Here is a 14,692-nt window from a genome sequence, read left to right as displayed (position 1 = left end):
GGGTAGATTTTTGCCCATTAACCAGATTTCGTGTTGTATGTGTGCAAGTGTCGTGTGCATGACTGTTTACGTTTAGACGTCAAAAGCAGAGAATGGCCCGATGATTTCAAATCTCACATAAACACGGTTTACTTAAATTGTCTGATTATTTGAATAAGTAGATTTTTGGTTATTATCAGTGTGTTTGTGTGCATATAACCGCTCTCATTGTCAGTTTTTACTCCACTAAAATCTGCTAATCTGGACGTCTTACTATCCACAGCATGATCATTTTGGAAATGCAATTATGGGAGACAAATTTACACCAGCTCAGTGTATTTTAAAGAACTTCACAGAACTGATTTGTATGTAATGACCGTTATAACTGATGTTTTCCCAGGCAAGTGATTTCCTACAAAGCCGTTTATGTCTCTTGCATCACTCTGTGCTCTCTTCTCTCACATAATAAAATTATTTGATCTCAATATTTCGTTCTGTTCATTTAATTGGTAAATAGCCAAGTAGGATCATGTAAACTAACCAGGATTTGGGAAAGAGTACTTGTCCATCAGAACCAGGTCATCTCTGAGCAGAGCACACTTTGTCTTGGGCCAAAATACTTTCACTAGGCAGCCAGCGTCCAAACTCTCATCCATATGTAGTGCACGAGCCAACTGATTTACTGTCTGCAGAAGAAAGAAAGAAAGAAAGAAAGAAAGAAAGAAAACTCATTTAGTCTAACATCAAATTGGAAATCAAATTTAGGACTTTGAGTCACAACCAAACAAACAGGGTTCTAGATCTGTGGTTCTAAACCGTGAGATTGCAGGTTTGTTCTGACAGGGTCACAGACAAAAAACAAAACATACTAAATACATAAACATTAAATAAAAATAAAATGCAACAAACCATATAATCATGCACAGTTAGGATGGCAAAATGAATGGATCCATCAACATTTATGAAGAAAGCGATCATTGTCTATTGAAGGGTTGGGTTATAAAGATAGTTTCAGATTGTTCGCAATCTTCATATGAAGGATCCTGACATTCATTTGAAAAATCTTTTTTACTGAATTCTTCAAATGGTGTGAGATTGGTGTGGAACTATTTGTTTGTCTGGGGCAAAAAATGACACCCTTCACTTATAAGAACGGGGAGTGAAAAATGAATTACGTACATTCTGAGAAAAGTTGTCATCAGTACCTTGATACTTTTCTCCTCTTCTGAGCCCTTGGTCTTCAGATAGGCCTTGTGACCTCTACACTCAGGAAGCAGTTGGTCGTCTGACCGATGCCACTGGGCAGCACACGGTCATGCAGCATGGCAATAATAACTGTGATCTTGCCATTGCTTGTTCTAGAAAAATGATAAAAATGAGGACTTTAATTTTAAGTCAAATACATCATTTATTGATATGAAACTGAAAATGATCATACACAGCTGCTGGTCAAATATTCACAGAACTCACCTGCCAAAAAAGGCCACCTTCAAATGTCTATGAGCTAACACCTCTTTTATGGTGGACTGTATGTTTGTGTGTTTTTATGTGGTCCAACTGGCCCCTGTTTGCAATATTCTCCAATGACTCATTCAGACAGGTTTCTGTCGACACAAATACTTAACCAAAATGCTAATTCAACACTACAACACAAACTTACTTTCCCCTTCGATAAGCTCGGACTAATCTGACCTTAATAACCTGTTTCAATTTGTGATATTATCAGACTAGATTTGTACTTTTGCATACCGGTAATTTAACAATTACTTTAAATAAAAATAGATAAATACAAAATTCATCTTACCTTTCACAAACTCCGAGCCCACTTGAACATAAACTAAAAGCTGCTCAAAACCATCACCAATCGTCTTTTTGCTTTAATGGAGAACGATTATCCTGGTCCATTTCCAACCCTGTATGGAGAATATTTCAAAAACATCATTACTTATCAAAGTCAGGTGACTAAGACTTTACTGTGCAATTCATCTGTAAATTATATTTACTGATTCTTACCTTCAAAGCCTTCTTATCAGAGCAGCCAAATCTGTGAACAAAGCAAAAATAATAAAACAATTATTCTACATATATTAATCTGGAAAATCCCCTTACAAACAAAATGGTACAACAAAGTACCAGGTTAACCATGTTTTTGGACATGTAATTTTACCACATTTCTATCGGATGCATCACAAAAACATGGTACGACAACAGTGCTGTTTTTAAGGGTTATGCAAATCTCCTAACGTAATACAAAATTTTGATGATTCATTTAACATAACACTCAAAATTCTGACACACAAAACCATTATAACAGACCGTAAAATCTGGTGATGTTATTGTTCATCCTTTAAAATGACAAAATATTACAGTACAACTACTACTAAATATGATAACCTTTTATTGAAGAGCTAAATTACTGTATACTCAAACGCTACACTATTAAATAGGCACACAATGTTAAACTCAAAATTAAAATGAATGATTAGAAAGTGCATTGTAATAGATATTATTCATATGAAACGGTAGCCAGCTTGTAGGTAGCTGTGCAGTGTGTAAACCTCACTCCCCTGGACTCAAGATGCACACTAGCGACTGATGCTTGGGGCTGTAGCCTTTAATGTCCTCGTTAGTGTGCCCGCCTCCCATGCCGGAGATGGCGGTTCGAATCCACCCAGAGCAGGTCGAGTAGGACCAGTTACAGTGGTGCCATGACCTGGATGGGAGTGAGGTTTAGGGGGGTGAGTGTAACGGTAGCCATCTGGTAGATAGGTAAACCTCAATCCCCTGACCTCGAGAGGCGCACTAGCGACTGCTGGCATAAAGGTGAGTATCTTCATATAACACAGGAGCAGGAAATCATTAGAGAGTTTCAGCCAAATGCAAGGTTAACAAATTCACAAATCCAGTAATCACACATAGGGGTGCGGCAAACGTGGCAGTGAAACACAGGCAAGGAGTCATTCATAAATGTCTATGAGTTGGGGTCATTCAATCTTCATGTAAATCACAATTCTTGGGAGAACAGAGCAGTTAATCAAAAACCTGAGTGGACTCAGTACAAGTAAAACGTCATGCCATATGCTCGGTAAATATAAAGTCACTTATCTTGAGATTCCAGAACAGAGCGTCGTTGAACTAATAACTGATATGCGGAGTAGTAGTAAATCCCTTTGTCAGCGCGTAGAGAAGGTCCAGGGTGCCTACAACAAGGTTAGATGCTGACTGAAGGGGAAAGTGCTATATAAGTACGTGTTCTGATGAGGTGAAGATGAGTTGCAGGTGTGAGTAATTAGATCGCTGGTGAGTGAGAGCGAGTGACAGACGGTGAGGGAGAGCCCGGTGCGCTCATGACAGTACCCCCTCCTCCACGGGCTGCTCCTGTGTACCGCTGATCCTGACGTCGGGGTTGACCTCTACCCCGAGGTGCTGGGCGTTTGGGTGGAAGGCATGCAGCGGGATCAAGGATATTGTCTCTTGCTACCAAGATCTTTCCTCTGGGCCGTAACCCTCCCAATAAACCAAGTGACGAGGAGATTTGGCTATAGCATATTCAGGACATCCTTGAACGAAACGGCGTATATCTGGACTGGAGGAGCGAGAGGGTTCATTGGATACCAGGGTGACCAGTGCCCAGTGAGAAGTGAACAGATTCCAGGAGTGTGGCTCGAAGTGTGGCAGGGATATAGTGTTTACCTTCGGGACACTCAGGCGGAGCAGGATCAGAGGCAGATGCTTGGGTGATCTAGTCATTCAAAGCCCATTGTATGGGGCACATGAAAATCTTCGATGGCAAGATAGTTTCAGTTTTTACAGGGTTGTATTCAGGAGAATGTCTGTGAGACAAACCATCTGCCTTGGTGTTCTTGTATCTGTGGTGGTAGGACATAGTGAACTGGAAGCGGGTGAAAAACAACACCCACCAGGCCTGATGTGGAATTAAACTGTGTGCCTTCTGAAGGTATTCCAGGTTCCTGTGATCAGTAATGACTAAGAAGGGGTTGGAGTGAACCCTCGAGCCAATGGCGCCACTCATCCAAGGCTGGTTTTATGGTGAGTAGTTCTCTATTCCCAATGCCATAGTTCTGAGATAACTTCTGGGAATAGAAGGCACATGAATGTCATTTAGCTGGATCCCCTTGCCTCTGAGAGTGTACAGCACCTACTCCGGTGGAGGAAGCATCGACCTCAACCACAAAAGGGAGTTCAGGAATTGGGTGGACTAGTACCGGGCTGTGTGGAATGTTTCCTTCAGCTTGAGGAAAGTGTGGGAGGCTTCTGGAGTCCAGGATAGGGTTTTGGGTCCTTTCTTGAGTAAGGAGGTCAGGGAAGAGGCAATGGAGCTGTAGTCAAATCTTCGGTAAAGGTTTTCAAACCCCAGGTAGTGCTGAAGATCTTTGACAGTCTTAGGAACTGGCCACGATTTGAGAGCTCCAACCTTTCCTTGGTCCATCTGGATTCCCTGCGGACTGATGTTGTATCCCAGGAACTGAACATGACTCAAATGGAAAGAGCATTTTTCAGCCTTGAGGAACAACTGGAACTTGCCCAGACGTTCTATCACCAGTGCCACACGCTGACGATGGTCGGATAGGGTCAGGGACTAAATCAAGATGTCATCGATATATATACACAAGAACGAAACTGTGGAGGTACTCCCGGAACACCTCATTCATAAATCCATGAAATATGGAGGAGGCGTTGACCTGGCCATATGGCATAACTCTGTATTCGAAGTGTCCTGTTGGTGTTACAAAGGCCGTCTTCCACTCAATCCCCTTCCGTATATGAACAAGGTTATAAGCGCTGCAGAGGCCGAACTTCGTGAACACAGTTGCTCCTCTTAGCAGTTCCAGGGCAGCAGGGAGGAGGGGAAGGGGATACTGATACATGACTGTAATGTTGTTGAGGCCACGGTAGTCAATACATGGTTTCAGGCCTCCAATCTCCTTCTGAATGAAGAAGAAGCTTGAGCTTGATGCGGCCAGGGAAATGGATGGACGGACATAACCTTGGGCTAAAGCTTCTTCGATGTACCCTTCCATAGCTTTCTGTTCTGGGAATGATAAGGGGTAAATCCAGGCAGTGGTGCACCTGGCAGGAGCTCGATGGCACAGTCACAAGGTCTGGAGTGAGCAATGTGGAAGGGAGCTGGGAAGTTTTCTTGGGGCAGAAAAATGGCTGGGCTCTCGATGGTGGTAGAATAAACATTCACAGGCTTAACCACAGAGGAGATCTCCTTTTCCCTTTGAAAATGGAGTAATGGGCATATACAGGTTTTAAAACACTACTGTCCAAATTGCAGTATTTCTCCAGACTTCCAGGACAGAATGAGTACACAACTCGGGACGGCCCAAGATGATATCCGCAGTCGAGCCCTCCAGTACCATTAGCTCAATATCCTCTAGATGCATGAAACCCACCTGCAAATGTTACCGGGTGGTATGGTAATGGATGTATCCCTTGCCCTGTGGTTGACCAATCACGGAGTGTATGGGGAGGTCAGTGTCAAAGGGGACCTTAGAGAGTTGGAGCTTGCGGCAGAGGTTGCCGGCGATGAAATTCCCCACAGCTCCAGAGTCAAGGAATGTGGTGACTTTTAAAGACAGATAAGCAGAGGACACATTTGCTCTTGTGCATAACGGAAAATTGTTGGAGTGAACCACAGTAATAGAACTCACAGGGGTGCGTGAGGGTTTCACAGGGCATGTGGCTAGGAAGTGTCCCTGATTGCCACTATATAAACGCAGTTTATTAGTGAATCTCTGGTTTCTCTCTCCGCTGGATCGAGGGGAGAGTGATCAAGTTGCATAGGCTCTGGGTTGGGTGTTGGAGAGCGATTACCAGACTGGTGGGGAACAGAAGGAATTTGTTGGACGGAGCGTTCAGTTAAGCAGGACTGCATGCAATGCACCACTCGTATGGATAACTTAATAAATCGAGTCTCAGTCGAGGATCCAGACCCTGTTGGTACGTTGTCATCAGGGCAGGTTCTTTCCAACCACTAGCTGCCACCAACGTGCAAAATTGGAGAGCATAGTTGGTGATTGGTCATTTCCCCTGACAAATACTATAAAGCTGTTCAGCCTATGAGGAGTCACCTGAGGGGGTACAAAACACTTTGGAAATGTTCTAAAGTCTCTGTTTCTGAACCTCCATGGTCCCAGATTGTTTTAGCACACTGCAGGGAAACACTGAGACTGCATCTCTAGATCAAGCTGGCTCTGCAGGATAAAGCCAATACAATCTCCCGTGGATGCGAAGTATGGGGTTGGGATCACTATAGGACTGGCGGGAGGAGATAGAGAAACTGGCTCTGGTGCAGGAGTTGTGGCTGGTGTCGTGGAATATCACGATGAATCTCTCTAAGTTGTAAGAAAACTCTCAGAGTCTTGAGTTCCAGATGCCAAAGTTGTAGTTTATTGAACACCAACAAACATGAGACCGGCCAGCTGTCCGTTCTGACTGTCTTAGTCCAAAACCTCCTCTTCTATACAGTTTGTTATCTGGCATTACCTCATTTCTGTGCCCCTTTGTTATTTTTGTAACCAATGGATACTATTTGCCACCATTATCTCACAGAGCCTTTTGATATCTTTTTACTGGTAGAAACTTGGCTTTAGTCTATCTTCAAGGTCCTTAGTCTCATTATTTTGTTACAGCTGGGTGCTCTTTGTGGCCTTTGCAGCATCAACACTTTTAGTAACCTCATATGCTCTCTCCTGGGTCACACAAAGGCCAGGAAACTCATATAAGTATTTTGATATATAAGAAACATACTAGAATATTGAAAAATATACTATACTGGCTGTGTAGGTTCAGGCATGTGGAGAAGGGATGCCCTGAGCTGACGTACAAGATCCATGAACGGATCATCTTCCACGCTGGCGGTAACTTCTGCTGGGTTCATATTCCTATGGTCTAGCCTTTCTGTAATGACACCAACATGCTAATGTCACATGATATGCAGAAAGTCTTAAAGTTCAGATATACACATGATAATGGTGGTGAGCGTAGATCCATAAAGGGTAACATAATTTAAGCCACCTGCCAAAACAGGGAACCTCAGCATCATGCTGGTATAAAGGTGAGTATCTTCATGTAACATAAGAGTAGGAAATCATTAGAGAGTTTCAGCCAAAAGCAGGGTTAACAAAGTTACATATACAGTAATCACACATAGGGGTGCGGCAAACATGGCAATGAAATGCAGGCAAGGAGTCATTCATAAATGTCTATGAGTTGGGGTCAATCAATCTTCGTGTCAATGAAGACATCACAATTCTTGGGAGAACAGAGCAGTTCATAAAAAACCAGAGTGGAGACAATACGAGTAAAACGGCATGCCATATGCTCGGTAAATAAAGTAAATTATCTTATGAACTAATAGGCGATATGCAGAGAAGCAGTAAATTCCTTTGTCAGTGCGGAGAGAAGGTCCATGGTGCCTACAACAAGGCTGTTTGAATGGGCCGCTGAGATCCGGGGGGCCGGAGCATACCAGATACCAGTAAGGATCAAGGTGGGTACTCACCAAGCATTGGTGGACACAGGTTGTAATCAAACCATGGTCCACCAACACTTGGTTCAACACGTGGCATTGGGTACAGCTAAAACAGTGAGGGTGAAGTGTGTGCATGGGGATATTCACAAATACCCTATGGTGACCCTGCTGATTACATTTCGGGGAACACAACATAGAGTAGAGGCTGTGGTTAGTTCCCGCCTCACCCATCTGCTGATTTTGGGGACTAATTGGCCTGAATTCAGAAATATATTAAAGGGAATATGTGCGAATGGGTCCTGCGTAAAGTGATGAGATGTGATTTTTGCGATGCTCTGGTAGGTGAGGCGGAGCCGGGGTCCTTTTCATCAGCACCACGTCAAGATGATGTTGGCTGCGGCCCCTCCCATCCTCAGGGGATTTCCTGAAGGGGATTTCCCTTTGGTGCAGTTGAGAGACGAAACCCTTAAGCATGCCTTCGACCAAGTGAGAGTGATTGATGGTCAAGTGTCGCACTTTCATATCCCTATTTTACGATTATAAATGAGCGGTTGTATAGAGTGACGCAGGATGCTCAAACAAAAGATACAACCCAGCTTTTACTACAGCGGTGCCACCGGGAAATGTTGTTCCAGGCGGCTTACTGTAATCCGATGGCAGGTCACCTAGGGGAAAGGAAAACACTGAACCGCTTAATAGCCCGTTTTTATTGTCCCTCTAATCAAAGTCCCCTTTGAGAGAATTGGTATGGACCTTGTCGTGCCAATCTTCAAATAACACTCCAGTCACTTGCGGAGACCACCTATCACTGTATCAGCTCGCATGGGTTGCCAAGTTGCAACAAGAATTTTCAGACGTGTTCTCCCCTCTACCGGGTCGTACGTAGAGGGGTAATAGAGGAATCCCACAGCGATTGGTCCAGCCCGGTTGTTCTAGTTCCTATGAGCGACGGGTCTGTACAGTTCTGTGTGGATTATAGAAAACGTGGTGTCTAAGTTTGATGTGTACCCGATGCCCCTCGTTGACGAGTTGCTCAATCGGTTAGTTACTGCTCAAGTTGATTCGACATTGGATTTGACAGGTTATTAGCAGATCCCCCGGACACCGATTTCCCATGAAAAAACAGCCTTCTACACGCCGTTTTGATTGTACCAATTTGTGATGCTGCCATTTGGTTTGTTTGGGGCCCTGGCTACATTTCAGCGTCTCATGGACCGAATCCTCAGACTGCATACTGCTTGCGCCGTGGCACATGCAGCATCTGAGGGGAGTTCTGAGATCGCTTTGGCAGGCGGGGCTCACAGCAATCCCCAAAGGGTTCTACTTTGGTCATGGGCAGGTGCGACCCCAAATTGACAAAACTGCGGCGATTGCAACCATCCCGAGTTCTAAGACCAAAAAGGTTGTGAAACAGTCCCTGGGGCTGCGTGGCTATTACAGAAGATGTGTGCCTAATTATTCGGACATCACCATCCTGCTGACTGATCTCACTATAAAGGGGGCTCCAGACCCGGTCCAGTGGACGGAGCAGTGCCAACAGGCGTTCACCCAGGTTAAAGCCACACTTTGAGGGGGGCCACTTTTTCATTCACCTAATTTCTCTCCCCCTTTCCTATTACAGATGGACCCTTCAGACAGAGGACTGGGGGCATACTCTCGCAGGAGGTGGGGCTGTACATCAGCCGCAAGCTCTCCTTGAGGGAGACAAAGTAAAGTATGGCACCGTGGAAAAGGAGTGTCCTCACTCTACTGTACTAACTGCTGGGGCGGGCCATCACCCTCTACTCGGATCACGCCCCACTCCAATGACTCCACCGCATGAAGGATGCCAACGTGCAGATCATCCGGTGGTGTCTGGCTCTCCAGCACATTAAATTCAAGGTTGTCTACAGACCGGGGGCGCAGATGGCAGTTGACGACTCCCTTTCCAGAAATGGGGGGGGGAGATATGTGGCAGCGGGGGCATGGTTGAGCACCTGTCTGGAGAGAAAGCTCTAAGGGCGCTTGCACCTGAGCTAAATTAACACCTGTCTCTAATTCCAGTAAGCATGGGGAGAGCGGCATATAAATGGCCAAGCCACCGCCAGATGAGAGAGAGAGAACGGCACGAGTGACCAGTGACTGGCATGTCTTATTGAGTGTTTTATGTTATTGTGAAGCTGTAGACTCTGTGTCACAACATTTGTGTTACACTGATCTGAGTGCACGCAGAGTGTCCTCCCTTCCATCTCCGAGCTTGAATGTGTTACAACCATTTTTGTATCTTTTGTACATCAGAATCACCATTAGTCAGATTAAAAAAGAATGAACACTGCATGCATTTCTATAAAGAATTTTCTTTTTATTCAAACTTTATTTTAACAATTTGGTGTCATTGGGATTTGAAAATCTTTTACAAGAGAGACCTGACTAAGAAAGGCTGCAACCATTATAAGACACATATAAAAACATATTTACAACAATTACAATAAAAAAATAAAATGTTTGTGGGGTAATGATATGAGCGTGAAGCAATTATCTGTGTTCAGCAACTGCTTTCGGGTCCTTGAATAACATATAATGCGTGAGAAAGGGCAGCCGGTGGACTTTCTGCTGCCCTCCTAGGGTAAGATGGTGCCCCCCTAGGCAGTTGGTGCCCTACGCAGACTGCGTAGTCTGGTTATATGGAGCAGTGGTACTGGAGATCTTTTACAATTATAGACATTTTTCTAGTTGCAACAGCATAGATGGAAGCACTTTTTTCAGACTTGAGGTTTTACGTAATTTCTCTGAAGTCATGATCTTGTGTTCAGTCTCTCTGAGCTGGTTGGTGATTATGTACTATGCATTTTATCAACAGTATGTAAAGAATAATGGTTACAGGTCTGTAGCCACCTCGCAAGTGCATCAATTGACATCTGCCTCTTTTCAACCTTAGAGAGCTCTGTAAATACAACATAGAATGTATATTACTACATTATTTAAAATGCATATTAGATATGCCCACTGTTTATCCCATATTTTGATGACAATGGAAAACTACTGAGTATTTGTTTGTGAAATACAATTCAATAACTGACCAAATGATTTAATTTCCAGCAAACGCTTCTGAACTTCTTCTATCATTATATTTTCCCATCTGCTGAATTCTCTCTCCAGAAGTGCCTTTACCTGCTCGGGGACTGAAAAAGTTTGGATGAGCATATGATCAATATTCATACCATGGAAGAGTACCAGTACATCGTTTGAAGACCCCGCCACCGAAACCAAAGACCAAATTAGCCAATATCTGAAATACAATCTCAATGACAAAAGATTTTGATTTGAGTTATCAATCAATTAACCCAAAATAGGGTTAATTGTGACATCGCCTAATTGTAAACTTTTCAAAATAAAAAATCAATTAAACTTCCACTTACTACAGTCCTGTTGAGGTGTCAGCACCACTTTCTGCGGTTCGGTGGTATCAGGAGATTGATCCTTAACTACAAATGAGACACAATTTTAAAAAGGAAATCAGGGAATAGATGTTATACTCAAGATGGCCAAAGAACACATACAGTTTGCCAACTTACACTCAGTAAGATGTTGTAAACTTGCACTGTCATGGTGTTCTTCCATGATATCCATCCATAAATTTCCTATCTTCTTTTTTATCTCTCTAGCTTTTCTTTTGAAGTTCTCATCCAGAAAGTAGCAGATATCATTCAGTCTGATCTCCTCCATCATCACATTTTCCTGAGGATCAGTTCTCTGAAAATTTGACTCTACATGTTTTGTCTCTGTAGTGTTGAGATGGAACAAACAGTTTTCTGCCACCATCTGATCAATCTTCTGGAGCAGCTCTGTGACTTGAGCTCGATTCTTCATGTCTGTGTTGTCAAAGACGTGATATCTGTTCCCACATTTCTCAATCAGCCACTGGAGGGCATCTCCTTCACTCTCAATGTGCTCCTCGATTGAGATGTCTGGGTATCTGTCGCCCCATGTGAACAAAACTATGGTGTGTCTCCAGACATCCTCTCTGAAAATGGCCATGTACTCTTCAATGACCCGTTTTTGCTCATTCTTAAATGACGTGTCTGCAGGAATCGTCAAGATCATGGCATTGGGATATTTCACACGTTCTGCTAGACCTTCACACTCCAGGATTGCAGTCCGTACAAACTCTGGATTGAATTTAGTTGAGAAATACTTCCAACAGCCTGGTGTGTCCAACACTGTTATATTTCTGCCATCCACATCGCCAGAATGACTTGTGCACTGTTTTGTTTTTCCTTTCTTGAATATTTTTTCATTGAAGATAGTGTTTCCTGTTGAGCTCTTGCCAGAAACGATCCACCCCAACAGGACAATTCTCAGTTCTGCGAGCAGAGATACAGCTCCTTGTAGAAACATAATAATATTAGGATTTTGTTAGAGGTTTCAAAGAAAAACATAGTTGCATAGTTATTTGTATGTTTGCAATACACATATGTCTGTGGCTTACTTATTTCTTTCAGCAGTTCTGTTTTTTCCTGCACCATCGTTTGTCTGGATTTTGCTCTCTCTTGGATGTCTTCTCTCTTTTTCTGCACCTCAAGTTTTTCATCACCAGATTCAAAGTGTTTACCATCATTTACAGTCACAACACCATCAATCTTCACAAGCAGTTCTTCAACTCCATTTCCTTTATTTTCAATATCAAAAACTTGATATCTTCCTCCACATCTCTGTATGATCTGTTGCAGATCTTCTCCTTGACTCTGTAAGTGCTGCTCAATGGATTCATCATTCAGTGAAACAGTTTTTGTAAAGAGCACTATGATGTGTGACCAGATTCTCTCTCCAAAGAGATTCAGATGTTCCTCAATGCTGATTCTGTGTTCTTGAGTAAAAGGCAAACTGAGATCAATAACCAGCAGAAAAACATGAGGTCCTGGAGGACACTTGAAGACACTGCACACAAGTTCCTGTTTGACAACTTCTGGTGAGTCTTGCAAGCCAAATGTCTTCCACCAGCAGGGAGTGTTAATCAGAGTGATCTTTCTTCCATTCACTTCACCGTCTCTCCTCACAGACTTCACGAAGAATCTGCCAGGCTCGACTCGATCTCCTACAATACTGTTTATCACTGACGCTTTGTCCGATTTCTGCCATCCTAAAACAACTACTCTTAAATCTGAAAGGATGAAGACAGACATTTGAGAAGTAAAACTGTATATTTAGATGTTTTATTTTATTTGTACACCATAAAGGCTTTGTTCAGACAGGCAGCGAAAATATTATTTATGCCGTATCTGACACAAATACGTTTATCTAAAGTTTGAATTGTAAATAACAACTTGAAATTCGATTTTTACGACCCTTATCCAAACCATCCAATGCACCCATATGTTGTTTGAAATCTGAGTAAATTCAGATTTTTGGAAATTTGTTTTCAGTCTGAATGTTCAGATAATATTTAAAGGTAGTTTTTCTCTATGCAATGCTATGCACATTAATAGCAGTACAACATTCACTATTGAATGGTGAAGGATTGAATAAATGCTGACAGATACAGTGTGAAGCTGTGAAAGCTGTAAGAAGTCTCCTATGTTTCCGTGAAATATTTAAGGTGGTTTTATTAAACCATGAAGTTTAAGAATACAGAATACCAGGAACTTTTTGTTTTGTTTACAGTAAAGAATGCATTTAGACGGTTTGTAACAATAAACATAATTACATCTGTTAGTGAGCTTTACCTTTCTCCATCATTCTTGGCTTCTTTTTTGTTATCCAAAGAAAGACTTCAAACTGTTGAAAAAGAGAAAAATCAAACTAGCTCAAACTACTGAGGCAAAACATAAATAAAAATGTACTTTACTAGTACTCTGCTGATACTAATATACTCAAAAGACACTTACATTATGAGGAATACAAGATTGCACTTTAGTTTGTCGTGATCAGAAATGAAGTGGAAAGTGAAAACGTTTTAACCCATATCTTTCATCTTGAAACCAGAATATCAGGTCTGATTTGTCATGTTGCGGAGAATGATTAGCTGGAATGATAACAGATATAAACAATAGCCTGGCAACCAGAAAAGTAGCATCAATATATTTTCCCCAAATAAATGTCATAAACAAGCAGCAAGCATGTGATACTTAAGGGGAATGAAAATACTTATCTCCTTAGGTTTGCTAATTAATCCAAGAGGTCAGAGTACTGCCATTAAAGGGCTTATTCTTCCTCCACCACAGGTTCTGTCAGCACATCATTTTTATTTAACTGGCAATTAAATCCTATTTAGTTAATAGTTTCATCAGTTAATAGGGACTACATCATTCCTTTTGTTGAGAAACTTTCAGCATATGTCCTTTTTCCTCCAGATTTGTACTATTACCTTAATTAAGTCTATGTATTTTCACGTTACTTTGGATTATTTACTATTATGTTGTTTGTCGCAGCACAAAATCTCATTCAACTGGAATCTTTTATAATTACTCATGAGACGTGACGTCAGTCTCAATGACAGGTTATGATTGCTGCTAAACTTATTTCCACATAATATAACAACAGAAACGGTCTCTTCTGTTTAGCATGAAACAATTGAATATTTCGAATACAATGCAGAACACACCTAAATGATATGGGAAAGAGTTACAGAGTGTATTCTATTCAGTATAGAGTTCAGAGTTATGTGCAGAGTGTGTGGGTCATTAAGTGAAAGGTGAAACCTTACGTGAGGTTAAAGAATTCAAATCCATCAACACAATAAAAAACAGTCAGTTGAGGAAATTAAATAATGAATGTAAATTCAATTGACAAGCAAGATTCACAATGAATCATCAAAACAAAGGCTTTAAAGGAATATCTCACACAAAAATGAAAATCGGCTGATACAGGAAGTGGAAATCCATTGGAACAGCACCTATACCATGCTACAGTGTTTATTTCATCAGAGAAAGCCAGTCGGTGCTGCATTGGTCAACAACAGGAGTATACTACTGTACCATTCACAAGTGTCTGCAAGTGTCGTCTTATTTCATTGAGGCAACCGACAAACTTTCTGAGTAGAAGAGGATATCGGGGTCGAAGGTCATTTATCTTATTCGCCTGTTAAGACACACTGTATATGTCAAATAATCCCAAAATGAAAAAACCTTGCAGTTGTGCAAAAACCTGTTGAGGTTGCTCACTGATAGGCTGTCTTCATAGGAGACCATGAGTATTGACACTGACCACATTGCATGACATGATTTAAAACAGTGT

General features: G+C 42.0%; 2 protein-coding genes across 2 annotated transcripts in view; one reads left to right on the top strand and one right to left on the bottom strand.

Annotated features, from left to right (window-relative positions):
• The window catches only part of LOC127632538 (guanine nucleotide-binding protein G(I)/G(S)/G(T) subunit beta-1-like), a 285,363-nt gene that overhangs the window by 26,742 nt on the left and 243,929 nt on the right, over nt 1–14,692 (top strand). The gene's annotated exons all lie outside the window — the stretch shown is intronic.
• LOC127632527 (GTPase IMAP family member 8-like) lies at nt 9,834–13,454 on the bottom strand. Its single transcript, XM_052111150.1, has 7 exons — nt 13,345–13,454; nt 13,183–13,234; nt 11,949–12,620; nt 11,035–11,844; nt 10,879–10,944; nt 10,540–10,641; nt 9,834–10,403 (listed from the first exon to the last, which is right to left on the bottom strand). Exons 2-7 carry the CDS (start codon nt 13,193–13,195, stop codon nt 10,294–10,296), a joined length of 1,773 nt encoding a protein of 590 aa, XP_051967110.1. The 5' UTR covers nt 13,196–13,234; nt 13,345–13,454; the 3' UTR covers nt 9,834–10,293.

Source organism: Xyrauchen texanus, chromosome 39 (genome assembly GCF_025860055.1).
Source record: "Xyrauchen texanus isolate HMW12.3.18 chromosome 39, RBS_HiC_50CHRs, whole genome shotgun sequence".
Classification (NCBI taxonomy): Eukaryota; Metazoa; Chordata; class Actinopteri; order Cypriniformes; family Catostomidae; genus Xyrauchen; species Xyrauchen texanus.
This window is presented reverse-complemented; position numbering and strand designations above follow the sequence as displayed.